At 37.3% G+C, this 18089-nt stretch overlaps 2 protein-coding genes across 7 annotated transcripts in view; one reads left to right on the top strand and one right to left on the bottom strand.

Moving 5' to 3' along the window:
- Positions 1–434: 434 nt before the first annotated feature.
- On the bottom strand, positions 435–6930 carry trmt1l (tRNA methyltransferase 1-like). The gene is made up of 16 exons (XM_039692268.2): positions 6823–6930; positions 5554–5685; positions 5400–5462; positions 5195–5308; positions 5001–5065; positions 3843–3999; positions 3307–3427; positions 2906–2985; positions 2529–2772; positions 2243–2455; positions 1962–2152; positions 1699–1777; positions 1437–1603; positions 1249–1314; positions 969–1098; positions 435–876 (listed from the first exon to the last, which is right to left on the bottom strand). Exons 1-16 carry the CDS (start codon positions 6881–6883, stop codon positions 684–686), a joined length of 2076 nt encoding a protein of 691 aa, XP_039548202.2. The 5' UTR covers positions 6884–6930; the 3' UTR covers positions 435–683.
- The window catches only part of swt1 (SWT1 RNA endoribonuclease homolog), a 24902-nt gene continuing 13261 nt past the window's right edge, over positions 6449–18089 (top strand). For 5 of the 6 annotated variants that reach the window (XR_016146054.1, XR_016146053.1, XR_016146055.1 and 2 more), the window contains exons 1-15: positions 6979–7129; positions 8240–8333; positions 8531–8595; positions 8736–9783; positions 9959–10003; positions 10086–10215; positions 10534–10629; positions 10717–10905; positions 11507–11600; positions 11865–12022; positions 12129–12304; positions 12469–12607; positions 14027–14169; positions 14243–14376; positions 14991–15134. Coding sequence is in view for 3 of the 6 variants with exons in the window: in XM_089118741.1 (XP_088974867.1) it covers positions 8250–8333; positions 8531–8595; positions 8736–9783; positions 9959–10003; positions 10086–10215; positions 10534–10629; positions 10717–10905; positions 11507–11600; positions 11865–12022; positions 12129–12304; positions 12469–12607; positions 14027–14169; positions 14243–14376; positions 14991–15134 (2645 nt within the window). In the remaining 3 variants the exon portion in view is untranslated. Of the gene's footprint in view, positions 6489–6978; positions 7130–8239; positions 8334–8530; positions 8596–8735; positions 9784–9958; positions 10004–10085; positions 10216–10533; positions 10630–10716; positions 10906–11506; positions 11601–11864; positions 12023–12128; positions 12305–12468; positions 12608–14026; positions 14170–14242; positions 14377–14990; positions 15135–18089 lie in introns of those variants that run through there. The other variant, XM_089118740.1, reaches the window with a different exon arrangement.

The raw sequence follows: 18089 nt of genomic DNA, 5'->3' as shown, positions 1-18089 counted from the left end.
TAAGGTAAAATTATATATATATATATATATATATGTATGTATATATATATATATATGAAGAGTTCAGATGCAAAAGCCTCTAAATGCCATTTGAAATTTTCTTCTTGAATGATGATTTTTTATCAAACTTGTATATTTAAGTTCAGTAATTTCACTTAAATAACAATTAATAGGTAATCATCATTGCCATTTAAGTGAAATGACTGAACTTAAATATACAAGCTTGATAAAAACGATCATTCAAGAAGAAAATTTCAAATGTCACTTAGAGGCTTTTGCATCTGAACTCTTCATATATATATATATATATATATATATATATATACTGTATATATTTATGTTATGTTATACAGCACAACCGTTAGCAATCTGGAAGAAAAAAAAATGAAGCAAAGGTGAAGTAAAATAGAAAATCAGATCAGATAAGTTAAATATAAACCTTTGAAAGAGTCTTTATTAATATTTTTAAAATGTAAAAATTCAAAAACCAAAGAATAATAGTCAATACTGCATCACCGTCAACACAGACTGATTATTCAAACACTATGAAGCCCTTTAATGGGTCAAAGCCTCTTACTCAAGTTGTCATTGAAAATTTCGAAAACAAACGGAAAAATCGTCAAAAATAGCTACAGCTGACGACATCTGTGCTGTCCAAACACTCAAATGCATGGTATCTAAAGTCAGAGAGTTAGACGTCGGTCTGAGCTGAGAGCGTTGCTTTGAGGGGCGGATGAGTAGGTAGGCACGCTGTATTTTGTAAGCACTTCCTTAAACTGTGCCAGGGTGGCGTCGGTCCGCACACCTGTTGGGTCAAAGTGTGTGCGGCTCACTCTAAACCCGGCCTCCGTGAGATACTGCAGGAACTTATTCAGCCTGAGAGAGAGGAACAAACCTCAGTGTCAGATTAATGTACATGTATTATTGTACATCAATGACAGTGTATGGAGAAGTTTGTGCTGACTAACTTAGGCATGTTCATGCCGCGGATACTGTGCCGATGGATGCTGTAGTAGAATGCTGGATGCTCCAAAGATGTATCTGATTTGACTTTCTTCAGCACATTCCCACAGTCCTCCCCTGTGGGCTTTCTTTTCCCTGAACACAAAAAAGTAAAAGAAAAAGAAATACACTTTATTATCTATTCAATCAGCTTTTATTATACCATAAACCTTAATCTGGGATGACCTAGGAACAGTGAAATCCCTGAGAACAGCAGATAAAAGACCTTGATAAAGCAACAAATACCTGACTGGTCAGATGTATCCGCCTCTTCAACCTTCTGTAAAGTTTTTATGACCACACCACATTCCACTAGACAAAAATGTGTCAAATTAATAAAAAAATACAAGGCAAAAATCAAAGCAAGTTCAGATTTATCATTTTCACGCTGTATTTAACGAATGATGGGCAAAAACTTGCACACCCAAACAAACCTTGGTTGGAGAAGCCAGAGAATCCCGGGACAGGGAAAGGTTTGAGAGTGGTGCAGTCAGCTTCACAAATGAGTGTCTTCACCAGAGGCTGGATGTCTTCCATATTGTGCTGCACTGTTGCCACCAACATCCGCCTCAGAAATCCAGTGTTAAACAGAGGGCCGGCCCTGGTGGATGGAAGAGGTAAAAAATAAAAATAAAAAATGGAGTCATTAATGGAGGAATTAAGCAAACAAAAAAAGTATGAATGACATCATCTCACCAAAGTGGTCCAAGCTCTACTGCTGTTTTTCCTGGCATACTCCCATGGCACTGGCAGGGCAGCTGTCTGTACAGGTTTTCTGTATATACCACAAGCAGGAACATGCATTCACATTTATGGATTTGGCAGTTATACATTTGATCAGTTCATGCATTTGATTCATGCATGGGAATCAAACCCATGACCTTGCCATTACTGTTGCCATGCTCGACTATTTTGGCCACAGGGACACTATCAGGATGTTTGTACAAATGCTTTCTCACCTTCCACCATGCTTCCTGGCTTGAAGAACACCCTTTCTTCACACCACTGGCAGTGCAACAGCTGCCGCAGTTTCTTAGAGGACTCGTCTGCCTGGGTGGGCCCTCTAAGAACTCGCACCACCACGAGGACAAAGTGCTCAAGAGCTACAGCCAACAGCACTTCAATCCCTTTGTTGCAGCGTGCAGCCGCCCTGAAATGACATGCATTAACAAGACGGTTTGCAAACCGTCTAATAAAATGAAGATGTGTATGCCGATTCATTTCAGAAAGACCTCCCCACCTGGCCACTGATGCCAATACCATACGCGCTGCGAGTTCCCTGTAATACTCAGTTCGGACTATCTGGCAACCGTAATGTCGAAGCGTCACATTCAGGGATTTAGAGTAAAGCGAACCAGTGTCTGTCGACGTCACAGAGACGATGCCCAGGTTCCGAACGTTACGAAAAGCAGCGTCCAGATAGTTTACAGCCGTTCCAAATGGGTCAAGGTGTCTGATTTTAAAACAAGAATGCAATAAATGATTATGCGTACAATGTTTTAAGTCTTCATTAGTCTGTCACTCACATGTAGTCGAAGGGTCTCAGGTGCAGGATGACATTGGCGTCCATCTTTACCACCTCCACGGAGGCAATGGGTGAGTCTGGATCTCCCGCTCCGTCGAGCTGCCGGCCCGTACGAGTGCCCTCTACTCGGATGTGGTTCAGATGACAATTCTCCTTAATCATCTTCACGCAAGCTTCGCTTAAGTCATTTATAGTAACCTTTACAGAGTTGCGCAGATGCTTTGCCCACTGCAAACCCATGATTCCTACAAAAAGGATCAATGTTGCAAATAGGTATTACGACCCTTTTCATTTTTATCAAATCATTCGGAGCAAAAACTGAGCAGTGCTATTTATCATCCTGAGATGTTAGCTCTTTCTGTACAGTACATTTCCTACCAGTCGCTCCAAAGGCATCGAGACATTCAAGTGGATTCCTCTCCTCAGCAAGAACAGCAAGAGAGCAGAACACCAGCTGCCTACAACAATCACATTTTAGTGAGATACAATCATAAAATAATCAGCACAATGAGAGTATGAAGGATTTTTTTGGAATTTATAGGGTTTTTCAACAGGGTGTCCACGACCTGTTGTCCATATCTGTTTATATAAATATTTATATAAACAGATATAAAATATCAAGTAGATAATTAAGTATAACTTCAGCCAAAGATACATTTGCTACAGTATGCTACAGTACAAATAAATATTTTATTGTAATGTGGGTTTACATATTAAATCTTTTACCAGGTACACATTTAAATAACGAGTCGTACGTCAAATAAAATTTATTCTCCAACCTGTTTGTCTTCATCTTGCGGTTGAAGTAGGTGTCAGTCTTCTGAGGTGTGGTGTGGTTGGGCAGGAGCTGGACATTGGTGCCAAGTTCTTTCATAATCTCACAAGCCTGTCCACCTGGGACTGAGAAAGAAAGAGAATCAATGCGGAAAAATAATTTGGTAAATATTGACTAAATGCAGAAGAATAGCGTCCTTAAAAAAAAAAACTGTAAAAAGGCTGAGGAGTACAACGCTCTTCAGATGCTGCCTACACAAATGCCCTAATGAGTGGATTTAATATGCAATTGAATAAATTATTTGCTTAATGCTGTAGCGAATTACTAAAAAGCAAAGCAAAAAATGGAACTAGTATTTTTATGAAAACAATCCCAACATCTACATTATTCCACATTAACAAACTGGCATCATGTTCAAGCTGTTCTCTTTCATTGGCTATTGTCTCACCCTCTGAGACACTGTCAGCACAAATGCACAATTACCGGTCATGTCAGTAAAGCACATAAAACATTTTAAACAGCAATAGAGTAAAAGCTCACCAGGCTGTTCAAAGGGTACATCTGAGCTGCCTGAATAGCTGGCCTCTGTCTCACCCTTGTTGAAGTGGCGTTTGAGATGACTGATCATGTCTGTCTTGCGAGCGATAGTGACAGAGCAAACCACACAGTGGTAGTGAGCCACAAGTCTGCTTTGAGTCTGGAGATGAGGGGAACAAATACATACCTTTATTCATTCAAGAGGATGTAATTAAATTATCTGTACTGTCCAACTACAGGAAAACAGGGCTACGGCTGGATATATATATATATATATATATATATATGGTTGGGGTCAGCAAGATATTCTTCTTTTATTCAGCACATTTGAATGAGTTATGAAGGATCGTGTGACCCTGAATACTGGTGTAATGATGCAAAAATTCAGATTTGCCATCACAGGAATAAATTACATTTCAACAATTATTTTAAAATATAATAATATTTCAGAATATTACAGTTTTACTGTATTTTTGAACGTAAGTCAATGTTAGTGTGGTATGTTTATCCAACATGACATCATGACTTTTGCGTAAACATAGATAATAGACTATGTATGACTTGACTTGAAAGTGGTGTGTTATCTATACGCATTTTGAGCTATCCTACGCATTTTGAGTATGTCTACGCCGTTAAATGTCAGAGTGATTCCTCGTGTATGTACACACCGTTAAATGTCCGAGCGAAATTCATACGTGTCATACATACGCCATTTCATGAGATCAGTCTGGTTTATCTCTCTCTCTCCTTCTCTCTCTCTGTTAGTGAGCACTTCTCCTTTGCCGAGATAATCCATCCACCTCACAGGTTTGGCATATCAAGATGCCGATTAGACAGAATGATTATTGCACAGGTGTGCCTTAGGCTGGCCACAATAAAAGGCCACTCTAAAATGCGCAGTTTTACTTCAGCTCATGAAAAATGGGGGCAATAACAAAAGTGTTGCGTTTATAATATTGTTCAGTGTATATCTTTATAGTAATGAGGTATTTTTAAAATATTCATTTAAAACGAACAAGTTTCGCAAAACTTAGAACAATTATACATTTTAAATAAAGCATCAGTCTCTATGTTCACTTTAGAATAGAAAGGCGTTTTGTCAATATAATTACAGCCATGGGATGTGTATGGGAAGAAACACTTCATAACACGTCACCTTACCTGGTCAGAGCCTAGACTGGACTTGAGTTGTCGGCAAGGCAGATGACAGATGCACATCCTTTGGTCTGCAGGAGAGAAAACAAAGTTAATTTACCCAAGCAAAATGTTCACGCATGAATTAGCTGCTAACCCAAAGTAACAGCTTTCAAACGTGTGTTGAAAACGAAAATTAGCTGCCAAAGAGAACCATTTACTTTCAAATTCCACATAAACTTTCCAGTGTAAGTTCTGCAGGTGTCGTCTAAGTTTATGACTATAACAGGCCTTAAATTTCTCTTCTGGACACAATGGACAAGACTTCCTCCCGGCTGTCAAAATCAATAAACAGAGATATATATTAGCTTCAGATTCAAGTGCTGGTGGTTGTAATAAATGGACAGAATAAACAGGTTTAAGTACCTCCATTTAAATCCACAAGCATTTCGAGCCCTTCCAGTGTGGTTTGAATAGATACATGTCTCTCTGAAACAGAGACGGATGATTTCAATTCAGTGATTTAACAATGGTGACATTCTGTGTGAGTGAAAGTCATCATATACTGTTGAATATTTACCTGACACCACAGTGGAGGATGTTTGTCCATTTTTGTCCTCTGTTTTCACTGGAGTAGTAGTTGCTGATTGAGCTGGCTTTTGCTCACACTCCACAGATTCAGTGAGGATCTTACTGGTATCAGTCCCAGTGTCTGTTAATACAAACAAATTCACACTTCAACAAAATACTGTATATTGAAGAAAACTTAAAGACGAAAGAGTTTTCCTTCATGGAAATATCATTAGCTAATTAAATATTTACTAAATTAAAAATATGATATATTTTACATTGATTAAATATTACAGTTGCAATGAACTGGTCTTACTGTACAATTACAATAAATTAGGCGTTTCTTCGACTAACAGTCTGAATTGATTTTTTACTATAACAACTTCTTTTTGTTGATATTACATGAATACAACATTAAAATTGCTTTGGTACAATGTCTTAATTTTTTTAAAGCCTTTATATTGAGAGTTTGTATTGTTTCACCCTTGTCCCAGGCCTAAACTTTCAACGTTAAAATTGGAAAATACATCTGGAAAATAATTCAAAACAAAAACAATTTGGATTGGTTAGATTTGTTCACATGAGAAAAATAAATCATGCTTTGATAAATCATAATTATAAAAAGTAAACATTATGAGATAAAGTTAAAATTAATGCATAAAAAGTATTTTATTTGAAAATAATTCTCGTTAATAATAATAATAATAATAATAATAATATACTCGTTATCATATTTATGTCATAATTTCGATAAAAAATTCTTTATTATAATGACGTTTTTATCAATTATGATTACGTTTTTATATTATTATTATTTTTTTAAACCACAACGACAATACTGGAGCGCCCTCGTATGTTAACCCATGTATATTTCCATGAAGTAACCAATCCCGCTTTCTGAGGCTGATGTTTCCAAGCAGAACGGCCCTAGTGCGGAGCTCCGCGGTAAGACCATTGCTACATTTACATATACTGTTATTCACAATTTATTGTTTAACTCAGATAATGCATTGATTGATTTAAAGTTTTTGCAACCTAGTGACATTTCAGTTCTTTGTCGATATGCGCTAAGAATATTTGCGTTTTGAACATTTACATTATTTACACCTAGGTCCTATGGTGGAGCTCCATGAGGAGGCCTATATTTACTTCAGCAGTTTTGAAGTCGCATTAAGGATAAATTGCATAAAATACAAAATTTCTAAATGCTGAGTGTTATATAAGGAACCTGCTAAACAGCATTGTATAAATGTATCATTATTAATTCAAATTATTTTGCCTTTTATATTGGCGTCCTCCTGGTGAAGTTGCTCAGCGTCCCCTTCCTTTAGCTCCGCCATTTTCCCAAACTAGCCTAAGTAGAATTCGTATTCTTACGCATTGAGCGTTGTGGGCGGTTGTGGGGCCGCACCAATCGTGGTCCCGTAAACTACGCAAACTGAAAGTGCGGAAGTAAATTTATCAGCAGCGACTCAGCGAGAAAAATGTAAGCAAGTGGTGAAGTGAATAATTCTTATTGCTTGAAGAAGTCTTTACCTTCTGTCATTCGGTGTTGTATTCAACAACATTCCTCCCGCTTGTGATAGGTAACGTTAAACCTCTTTCTCACTGAAGCTGTACAAAATAAAACAAAAATGTATGAGTTAGACTCTCGTAGACGCTTGAATTCCACGTTAAGTTGTAATGTAGACATTTACGAAGGTCAGAAAATGTGTGCTACAATGTTAGTAACTTATTCGTTTGACATTCCTTTCACAGTTTTATTTCTGTATGACCTAAAGTTGCCACATTTTACAAGTACATTTACTAACGAGATTTCATTGAGAGCTTTAATTATGTAGCTACACCTTGTTTACATGGACACTGTCTGTTTCTCAAGGATGAACAGGATTTTTGTTTGGGATTCGCTGATATGCAGCTCTTGGGAGAAAAAAGTTTTCTTGGTAACGTTAGTTGAGTAGAAATACTTTGTAAAGTACTACATTATTGAATGAAAAGCACTATATAAAAGTCATACTGGTATTATTGAAGCAGAAATCTAAGTTATATGAAATCAATAAAATCTAAAGCTAGATTACCTTCCCATATGTTTTTTTTACTAAATCGTTTTAGAAATTTTGTTATGTGCTTTTTAAATATCATTTTCTATTAATTTTTTTTTTATTTTTTTTTATTTCAGTCTAAGTTATTTTTGTAGGTAAACTTAAACTTATTTCATTTTGTTACGTTGACATATCTAATTTAAATTTACGTGTGAAAGTCTTTCTTATAATATGTATATTACAATTAATTAAAGGGATAGTTCACTTTGAAATTATTTGTTGGTATGTTTTAGCTTTCCTCAAAGGCATGTAGGTGTCTTTGTTTTCATTGTAGTTTCAATTTTAATATTTTTAGGTCAAACCGTTCTTGTTTATCAGTCATATAATGGAGGTCTAACATGCAGAGGTAAGCTAAACACCAAACACACCAAAAATGAATTTCAAAGTGAACTATCCCTTTAAGCTTTATTTTAATAAAAGAAAATGATTTTTTAACAACAACACTGGGTCATTTCAAGCCATGCTGTACTGCTGTCCACATAAAATTAACAAGCAACCAACCTGTGGATTTTTTTTTTAACTTTAGACACTGTATTTTTTATTTAATTTAAGGGGCTGAAATCATGTTCTAAAAAATGTTATGTTCTTTCGCAGGGGTTTGAGAATGTCTAGCAAGAAATCAAAGAAGAAGAAACACAAAAAGGATGAAAGAATGTCATCAAGCTCTTTGCGTGAAGATGAGAAAAAGGTGAGGAATCTGCAACACAATTGTTGTTGAATGTGCAGTTTTTAACCTAGTTATTCCTAACATCTGAGTTATTCTCATTTTGTTTTACAAGTTCTATCTCATTCATATTAGCATCAAATTTTTAACATTAATTCTTGTTTGTACGTAAATTATCTTGGTTAAACATTTGGTAAAAGATTGAATGTTTTTGGTCATAGGAGAAAGGCACAAAGAGATTCAGCAGCCCAAAGAGCAAACACAAATATCATCATCAGTATGTAAGGTGGGTCTCGGGGTATAAAATATTAGTACATTTTAGAATTTAGAGTACATTTTTTAGAGTACATTTCCTTGTATACCATTTCCTCATCAAATATTTATTGTAAGTTATTTATTCAATAAAAACTTTTCATTGATTTACAGTTCTGACAAAGATGAAGCTAAATGGAGGAGGGCTGTTGACTCAGCATCAAGAGGAGTTGATATGAAATTAAAGAAGACTGATGCTGGAGACAACAAGAGGAAGAAAGAAAAATCCAGAGAAAGCAAAGAAACTGAGAATTCCAGACCTGTCACACATGATAAAGAGCAAGTGAATCCCAAAGGGAAGCATGAAATTGCAAGCGCCCATGTCTCAGGGAAAAGCTCCAGCAAGCATGCAGGATTAAACCAGCCTTCTTCAAAGGATTTGGAGAAGAAGAGAAAGGAGCTAGTGTCAAGGAGGAGATCTGCAACAGAGGATTGCAGGCGGACACCTGCAAAGGATGACTGTTCCACTGAGAAACTCCAGGATAAAAAGAGGAAACCCATGAAGAGGACTTTATCCCCAGAACTTTATGCTGAACCCAAACGAAGAGATGACAAGAACATGACCAAAGTAGCACATGCGGACTGTAGTTCTGAAGTTCAAAAAGTAATGTTGGTGAGCAGGAGTTTCAAGAAGTTCAACCAAACTGTTGGTGCACAGAGTTCTTGTGGTAAAACTGTGAATGACAACTCCAAAGAAGCTTTGCCAGTAGTGAAACATGTAAATTCTGGATCTAAACTGAAATTACTAGAGGAAATTTCACCCAAGAAGCAAGACCATGTACAGTTGGATAATGTACCTGGTGAAAACTTAAAAGAAAAAAGGCCATCCTTTGGTGGTCTCACAGCAAATGTCAGTTTCAAGATCCCCATGAAAGCCACTGCTGTTAAAGTTCGGACAAACACAAATGTGCATTCTTCAGATAGCAGTACTCAATGTTCACCGCAGCCTAATCTTCCTAGTTCTACTCCATCTAAACGCAAATATTTTATCACCCAGCAGCAAGTACAGAAGCCTAAAGAAGTTTTGCCTCAGACCTCTCATAGACCCTCTTCTCTTTGGCCATCACGTCCTTCATATATTTCTCACCAAGTCCAGCAAGTGCACACTGACGAAACAAGAGAGGTCGCGATTCAAAGCAATACTTCCTGTAAGGCACAAAATGTAAGTGTCTTTTGTTTGAGCCATCTTCATCTGAATCAGTGTTACAACACATTTCTCTTATATATATAATATATATATATATAGTGAATTAGTGAATTAGGAAATTCCATTAAAAGAATATTATTTTTTCCATTGAATTAAACACAACTTTAACAGTTGCTTTGTACCATTTCAGATAACTCCCCAAGAAGCTGAAGAGACCTTTGACTGTGATCATGAGGTAGGTTAACAATCTGCCTCTGTTTTCAGAATAAAATCTTGTGTGTTTGTGTGTTACTCATTCTGTTTCATTCATTGTTTAGATGGAGCTGGTGGAGGAACTTCACCTTGCACGTTCTGAGAGGAGACTGGAGGTGAATTTGGTGGAGAACTGCGGAGAGCTCACCTGCATGGACATTGACCCCCCAGAAGAGTGTGCCAGCACTATTCTAAGTAAGGTCACCTGTGAAATGTTCCAAATAACTCATTATTACTGGAAAACGACTAAGCAATGTCCTTCAGTAATTTAGAGCTTTATTAATCCCTGTGGGACAATTAGTTTGAGCTCACATGGTGCCTCACATAAAACACTTAGCACATACATTCAATCCATAAAGAAAATAAATGAATAAATAAAAACATCACCTAAGTATTACATAGATGTATTGCTTCAGGCGCAAAAGTAAATTTGTATGCACCTTTTGTATTTGAATCTTGGTTTGTTTGATGTATAGTTGTGCTTTGTGTCTGCGTGTGTGTTTACACATATAGATCAACATAAACAGGCCCTTCTTATAGTCCTGGATACCAATGTGCTGCTCAGCCACCTGGAGTTTGTGAAGAAGATCAGGTCACATGGTCTCAGTGGTAAGGAAGTCACTAGCTTTTAGTACTTTCATACATTTGGAGAATCATATTGGTACAGCCTTTCACTCTAAGCACCCCTCATCCTAGGACTGGGGTTTCCCACTTTGCTGATCCCATGGGTTGTGCTGCAGGAGTTGGACTATCTGAAGAGTGGTAAACTCTCCAGCAAGGTGGAGGACAAAGCCAGGCCAGCTGTCCACTACATCTACAGCTGCCTGAAAAACCAGGAGCCCAGACTCATGGGCCAGTCAATGCAGCAAGCCTCCCAAGCTGCCTGTGAGTTATTCCTATTCTGAGATGCGAGTGATGTGCCTCTACTGTATGTTTACTTTTTCAGACATGTAAAATGAATGTCAGTGAATTAATCAAGCTAAAGCAAGGAGATCGTTATGAACACTGGCTGGTATTTTGGATAATTTCAACCCCTAAAAAGCTACGGACTGCAGCTTTAAGAAACTTTTAGATGTAAAATAATTCAACATTAAGATCATATGTACGATTCCAAAGGAGAGATAAAAGGGGTTTTAAACATAAATTGTTTTCTATGGTTGTGTAAATTGCAACACATCACCAATAATTGAGTTACTCAGTAAAGCAGTAAATTCTGTATTACTGTAACTGTGGATGATTTCCACACTGAAAGTATGTACTGTGCTGGTCATGGTACACTGCATACTTTGTAGTAAGCTCTTTGAAAACTCAAGCTCGTCTGTAGTACAAGGGATTATGGGCAGCATTGGCTTTAAAAGCATAGATGCATGCTTAAAGAAAATCCACTGGAAACATTATGCAATACATTGTATTTTCAGGTTGCATCACTCCTAATCTGGCATACTACAGTGTATAACATAGATTATATGACTTTTCTCTCTCTTAGGTGGGCCTGGTGTTGTGAACAATGATGACAGAGTGCTGGAGTGTTGTCTGCAGTACCAGGCTCTGTACCCAGAGGGAGCTCTAGTTCTTTGCACGTAAGTTCATCTGTTTCACCTCTAGGCATGTCTGCACTACATTAAGGACATTCCCATTTGTTTGATGTCTTGTCATTTGACAGCTTGCTAATTAAATGCAAGGAGGCCATGTGTTTGCTCTATGAATGAATATTGATTCAATGATTATATTTCAGCCATTACATTAGTGTCCTCCTGAAGAATGTTAATTTTGAAGGTAGAGGACAACACTTTTTACTGCTTACATTTATATTTTCTCTCTCACTCTCTGGAATCTTTTTGTAGCAATGATAAAAACTTGTGCAGCAAGGCTTTGCTCAGTGGGGTGAAGGCCCTGAGTAAGGCAGACTTGGTAAAAGAGGTGGAGGGAACCAGATCTACAATCCTAAACTGCTTTCATGCTCATCCTGCTGTGCCGCTCTCTGCTGGACCTGTAGATAAAGGTCTGCTATTGACACTTGCTTTATCAATATCTCTGTTTTTGCATCATTAGCTGTTTTTCTTAATGCTTTAGTTACAAAGGCCTGTCTAAAGTTATTTTGTTGCCAGCTCCCTATGTGAATGAAGCAGAGAAGGAAGGACCGCAAAAGAATAGGAGCAGAAATGCAGCGGAGGAGCGACAGTTGAGTGAATGTGTGTCTTTGTTGGAGTCCTGCCTACAAGAGGCGCTCTCTGAGGTGCTTCAGGAGGAAATGAAGGCAGCTTATGGAGACCTGTGGACTGAGGTACCACTGCACTCTCTGCAGCCAATGATAGTTCATTCATGTAAATGTTATATGAAGCTAATATTTAAAGCTGCTTCTCATTCATGTAAATGTATTTGTCTCTTTTTTGACGTTCATCTGCTGTAGCCCCATTCTCTGTGACCTTTATTTGTTTGTGAATGCAGATCGTGTACGTGAAGCCTCCATGGAGTCTGGATGGGCTGCTGAAGTGTTTTAAGAAGCACTGGATTGCTGTCTTCGGAAGCATTATAAAGAGGAGCCTGCTCAGCACTGTGGAGATGCTTAGTGACTGTCTCTGTTCAGGTATGTACAGTATGTCTCGCTGCTTTAGTGTCATACTTTGTAATTTCAATTTGATTACATTTAAATAAAATAATAACATATAATGAAGATAAAACTGAATTCTGCTCTAATCTACATTAGAATTATAAAGTTTTTGTCACATTTTAGAATTTATTCTCTATTCTATTCAATTATATTCCGTTCAAAAGTTTGGGTCTGTAATTTGTCAGTAAGACATTCAGCAAGGATGTAAAAAATATTCAAATATATGCTGATCTTTTGAATTTTCTATTCATCAAAGGATCCTGCAGAACAACTGCAAAAATAGTATTATTTCCACATTGATAATAATAAGAAATGTTTCTTTAACACCAAATCAGCATATTAAAAGGATTTCTGAAGGATCATGAGACTCTGAAGGCTGGAATAATGATGCTGAAAATTCAGCTTTGCTTTCCCAGGAATAAATTACATTTTAAAATATATTAAATTAGAAAACTAATTTTAAATTGTAATAATATTTATTCTACAATATTGCTGTTTTACAATATTTTTTGGTTAAAAAATGCAGCCTTGGTGAGCACAAGTCACTTAACTCTTAATCAACGTTTTTTTTACTCATAATTATAATTAGTTCAATCATGCATTAATTTATTTATTATTTATCTTTGTCAATCTAATTTTTTATTAATTTTTTATTTTTTGAAATCTCTGAATATTGTTGAATCTCAAAATCACCTCATAATAACGGTGTATGTGTGTGTAGTTATGAGTTTGACCTCATTCTGCCAATCACTGCAGCAAGAGTATGACTGTGCCTTTCTTCTCTGCTGCCTTTGGCCATGAGCCCAGCCCGACAAAGGGGAGGAAGGGAGTTTGTTCAGTAGTGGAGGGGTGGAAAAGTACCAGGGCCCTCCTGTTCTCAGCTAAATGTGATTTACTGCATTTTCTGGAGTTGAGGCAGTGTCCTTCACTCTCTTTGTGATTTTTGTATTAGTGGGTTAGTGATGTGGCCAGAGGCGATGACCTTTTTAATCAGGTCTCCTCCCTATCCCGTTGTGGACACATTTGTGAACCTTTGTTTTCTACCCATTTCTGTCTTGTTAAGCTGCTATCCTCACTTCTTTTCTTCAGCAGTGACTCCATCTATCTATCCATCTCTCTCTCTCTCTCTCTCTCTCTCTCTATATATATATATATAGACACGTATATCAATCTTTCATATATACACTGAATAAATCTGTGTTAGTGAGCACTTCTCCTTTGCCGAGATAATACATCCATCACACAGGTTTGGCATATCAAGATACTGATTAGACAGCATGATTATTGCACAGGTGTGTCTTAGGCTGGCCACAACAAAAGGCAGAATGAAAAAAAGGTTGTTGATTGTGGCCTGTGGAATGTCTCTATATCAAAATATGTTGTATCTGTGTGTAGACAGGTCCATAGAGCACAGATCTGTTCACAGTGCTGTGAGATTGGCTGCAGAGCTGCTGTCGGCACTGGCTGGCAGATCTCAGTACAACGGACAAGTAGCTCATGCTCTCTCTACCCTTCAAATGCTACAGGAAAGACTACAGGTCAGTCTCATTAAGATTAAACAATGGTTAATTTTTTCATTCTGATTACTCATAAATTGTGTATGTGTGGCAGTCTCCGAAAGCTCCAGTAGAGGATGAGGACTCTCTAATGACAGAGATAGAAGAGGATGTTGCTCCACCTCTGACATCTCATCAGGAAGTTTGGACATTGTTTGAGAGCATCTGGAACAACGTGTGTCAGATAAGGTGAGAGAGACCATGACAAAGAGCGACCATGACAACCATTTAAATGTTCAGGGTTCTTTTTATTTTGAAAGGTATGAAAAGATTTATTAAGGATGCATTAAATTGATCGAAATTGACAGTAAAGACATCAATAATGTTTCAAAATATTTCACTTTGAAATAAATGCTGATCTTTTGAACTGTCTTAAAAAAAATCAAAACAAATAAAAAGCTATGTAAAACTGTTTTCAGTATTGATAGTTAGAAAATTGTACCTGAACACCAAATCAGCATATTAGAATGATTTCTGAATTCAAATTTGCCATTACAGGTATAAAATACATAAATAAAATAATTATTTTATATACATGTATAATAAAATTATTATTGATTGTTTGTTTTAAATTGTAGTAATATTTCAAACATTACTGTTTTAATCAAATTTTGATTTTTGATTCAATTTTGATTTTCTGTGAAAGTGTGTTTTGTATTCAGTATAGGTTTCAAAAATATGCTCTGCTAAAATATTAAACTTTTTAATGAATTGCTGATCAGATTTTAAACTATCTACTGTGGCTATACCAACAAAAAAACAAAACAGAAACTTTACTGCGTTGTTTGTTTCTCTCTCTTCAGTTCGGCTTTATTCTCTGCACTCCACTACACTCCAGGAACCACTGAGCCCAGTTCACGATCTACCTCACCCTTGCCTCAGGACGCTCTCTCCTGCCTGCAAAGGCTGTCTACTGCACTGAAACAGCTACTGGAGGCTCTTCAGAGGTACACATGCTAGTAAACACACACACACACAGAACTGTGCAGTCTTACCAGGGTCTATTACCATTCCAGTCATTATTCTCATAATCGTTAGTCTAATAAAACCCTCCCCTGATCCTGTGTGAGTATCTGTGTGACTCATTTCCGTTGCTCACTATTAATTTACAACTTATAGCAGTAGGCTGACAGATTAAACTGTGACATGGCAATTTTTCCTCTAAATTAAGATCTCTACATCTTGCGAGCAGAGACTGGTGCATGTCATAGCCTTTAACCAGAGACAGATCTTTATGTTGGAGTGTAATAGCAGACATTACTTGCCTCGCTGGCATATTAAACTCCCTGCTCATATCATTTACGGCCTCTTAGGCTACTTGCACATTAATTCGGATACACTTGAAAACGGCGTTTTCGTTTAAAAACGCTCTCCATCCGCACTAGCGTTTTCAGGCGTCCCAGCTTTTCAGTGTGGATGAGAAACTTCCAAATTCACATTACTGCGCCTGCGTGAAACCTCACAAAAGCTCACCGAGATGATACAGATGGAAAAATAAATAATAAAGTTATCACGCTATTCTTCTAAAAGGATAATTTTATTTAGCAAAATATCTCACCATCACTGATGTGTCAAGGTCGAACTCAGTCAGCATATGTTTGGTCTAAAACGCAACTGCTCTCCTTTATTGCCGCAGGACAGCAAATGAGAGTACATTTTCTGTCGTCTTTGCAGTACTGTGATATGAAGAGTGTGCAAAAGTAACATATTTTAGCAGCAGTGTAAAAGTGAAGAGCACATAACATGCACAATACCAGTAAACATGAATATCTATTGGTACAACATGAATCACATGACTAAACTTATGTCATCGTTTTCAAATACCTCTGGCTTCACAGTCTACACTACAAGGCAAAAACGGCATTTTCAAATTCATCTGCTTTGGAGAATGTTTTCCAAAAGCTACGTTTTCATTGACTTTAAACGCTGTCTTAGTGTGGACGGAAGTTCAAACCAGAGAGAAAAATATACGTTTTCAAACGAAAACATATTAGTGTGGACATGGCCTTAATGACTATAAATCACGAATAAATAATGAGGTATCTAATCAATCTAAACTGTGGGAATGTGGCATGCATGAATATCTTATTTTTGGGTTGTCAGAAAGCTCAGTTCTAGTTGTCAAATGAAGTGAATTATTACTTTTACACTATCAATTATTTTGTCTCAGTGCTATAAATGCTGTTCTGTGAGATTTTTGTTCAACAAAGAAAGGAGTTGAAGCATACACTTCATTCAGCACTGCAAATGAATGATTTATCATGTGAAACTTGTGCTGCATTGTCAGTCTAATTGATTATATGCTCCTTTATTCTCACACAAAACACCACGCTTTTGATTTAAAATTGATTAGGACAGGGTATTATTATATAGTTTGCGTTTGGAGGAAGATGCAAAAGAAAAGAAATTCCAAACTTAATTGTGAGTTTTTTAATAATGCCTGGGTCAATGTCCTTTCTAAATAAAGTCAAGCAATTTAAACTTTTTAAGTGTTCTCCTTCCCGATTACATGATCAGATATAGCTATGGCTGCATTTACACTGCAGGACTTGATGCCCATATCCGATTTTTGCATTTACACTATACACTGCTGAAACTACCAAAAGCAGACGTTCTGACCCGGGAAATTAAGCAAAACAGTACGAACTTCAATGGATGCAGATGTGAATAAAATTATCCAGTGTAAAACATTGGTCTAGTACGGCGGAGAAAAAAAGAGCCACGAGCACTTAAAACGATGCCTAATATCCCGTGAAATGTCTTCAAAAACAGATTTATTTCTGTAACAACCCTGCATTTTTGCCAGCATTCTTCACCCCAAACACTCAAAAGACATGAAACCTCCGCATTGCTCCACTGTGTGTATCCTTACTTCCATCGCGCCTATAATCGCTCACTTTTTAATGACGTACGACTCGCATTACCGGGGAATATCCGATTTGTCTGCTTACATGGCACATGCAAATGCACGTATCCGATTCATATCCGATTTATTACCACATATGATTGAGGCCTGAATCCAATCTGAGAAAATCGGAATCCATGCGTTTTTTTCCTGCTTACACCTTCACTGGTCATATCCGATCTGTGCCACATGAGAGGAAAAAATCGGATTTGGGTCTCTTGAACCATGCAGTGTAAACGAGGCCTAAGTGCCTTTCCACTTTATTAGTCATCTGTCTGACAGTAATGTCACCCTTTACCCATCAACCTAATTCTTTATTCACCAATGTACACTCAAGCTGATGACCCCACTGCACTGACTGACGTGTGTACTCAATGTCACAGTGTTCATCTGAGATTCAGGTTACCTTTGGGTTTGTTTTGACAGTTTTTGCTGAATTTTATTATTGTGCATTTGAGTTCATTCTGGTTCTCCGTTGATTGTTTCTGAGAAGGCAGGATGACAAGGTTTGAAGGGAGATTAGGTGCTGTCTCCATGGATACAGCTAGACTCATTTTTATGTGCAGAAAGCGGACAAATGAGTCATCAGAGATAACACATGCACACAAATGTGCTGCTGTACTCCTTTCCACCCCCCTGCACCCCTGAAAGGAAAAGCATGCATAATTCAGGCTTTCTTGCTGAAATAGCTTTTTCTTCCTGCTCCCTACTTCATCTTGCCCCTTGAATTACTCTACTTTTCCTCTTTTCCTCCCCTCTACCTCCCTTTAGAGGCTATGCTGTTTTATCCTTGCGTTAAAGGGATAGTTCACCCAAAAATGAAAAGAAGTCATCTTTTTCTCACCCTCAAGTTGCTCTCTGTTTTGCTAAACACAAAAGAAGATATTTTGAAGAATACCAAATAGTTGATGGGACCCCATTTGCTTCCATAGTTTTTTTTTTTCCATACTTGAGCACCAAATCAGCATATTAGAATGATTTCTGAAGGATCATGTGA

This window comes from Pimephales promelas, chromosome 13, assembly GCF_988280905.1.
Source record: "Pimephales promelas chromosome 13, fPimPro1.hap1.1, whole genome shotgun sequence".
NCBI classification, from domain to species: domain Eukaryota; kingdom Metazoa; phylum Chordata; class Actinopteri; order Cypriniformes; family Leuciscidae; genus Pimephales; species Pimephales promelas.
Note: the sequence above shows the minus strand (reverse complement) of the source record. Positions and strands in the feature narration are given on the sequence as shown.

Excerpts from the sequence above, each read along its gene's own strand:
- trmt1l (XM_039692268.2), bottom strand. The coding sequence starts at position 6,883 with ATGGCGGAGCTAAAGGAAGGGGACGCTGAGCAACTTCACCAGGAGGAC. Across the intron at positions 3,428-3,842 it reads TGTACCCTTTGAACAGCCTG|TCCCAGGTGGACAGGCTTGT; the intron begins GTGAGCTTTTAC and ends TTTCTTTCTCAG. Across the intron at positions 2,986-3,306 it reads CGCAAGATGAAGACAAACAG|GCAGCTGGTGTTCTGCTCTC; the intron begins GTTGGAGAATAA and ends TGATTGTTGTAG.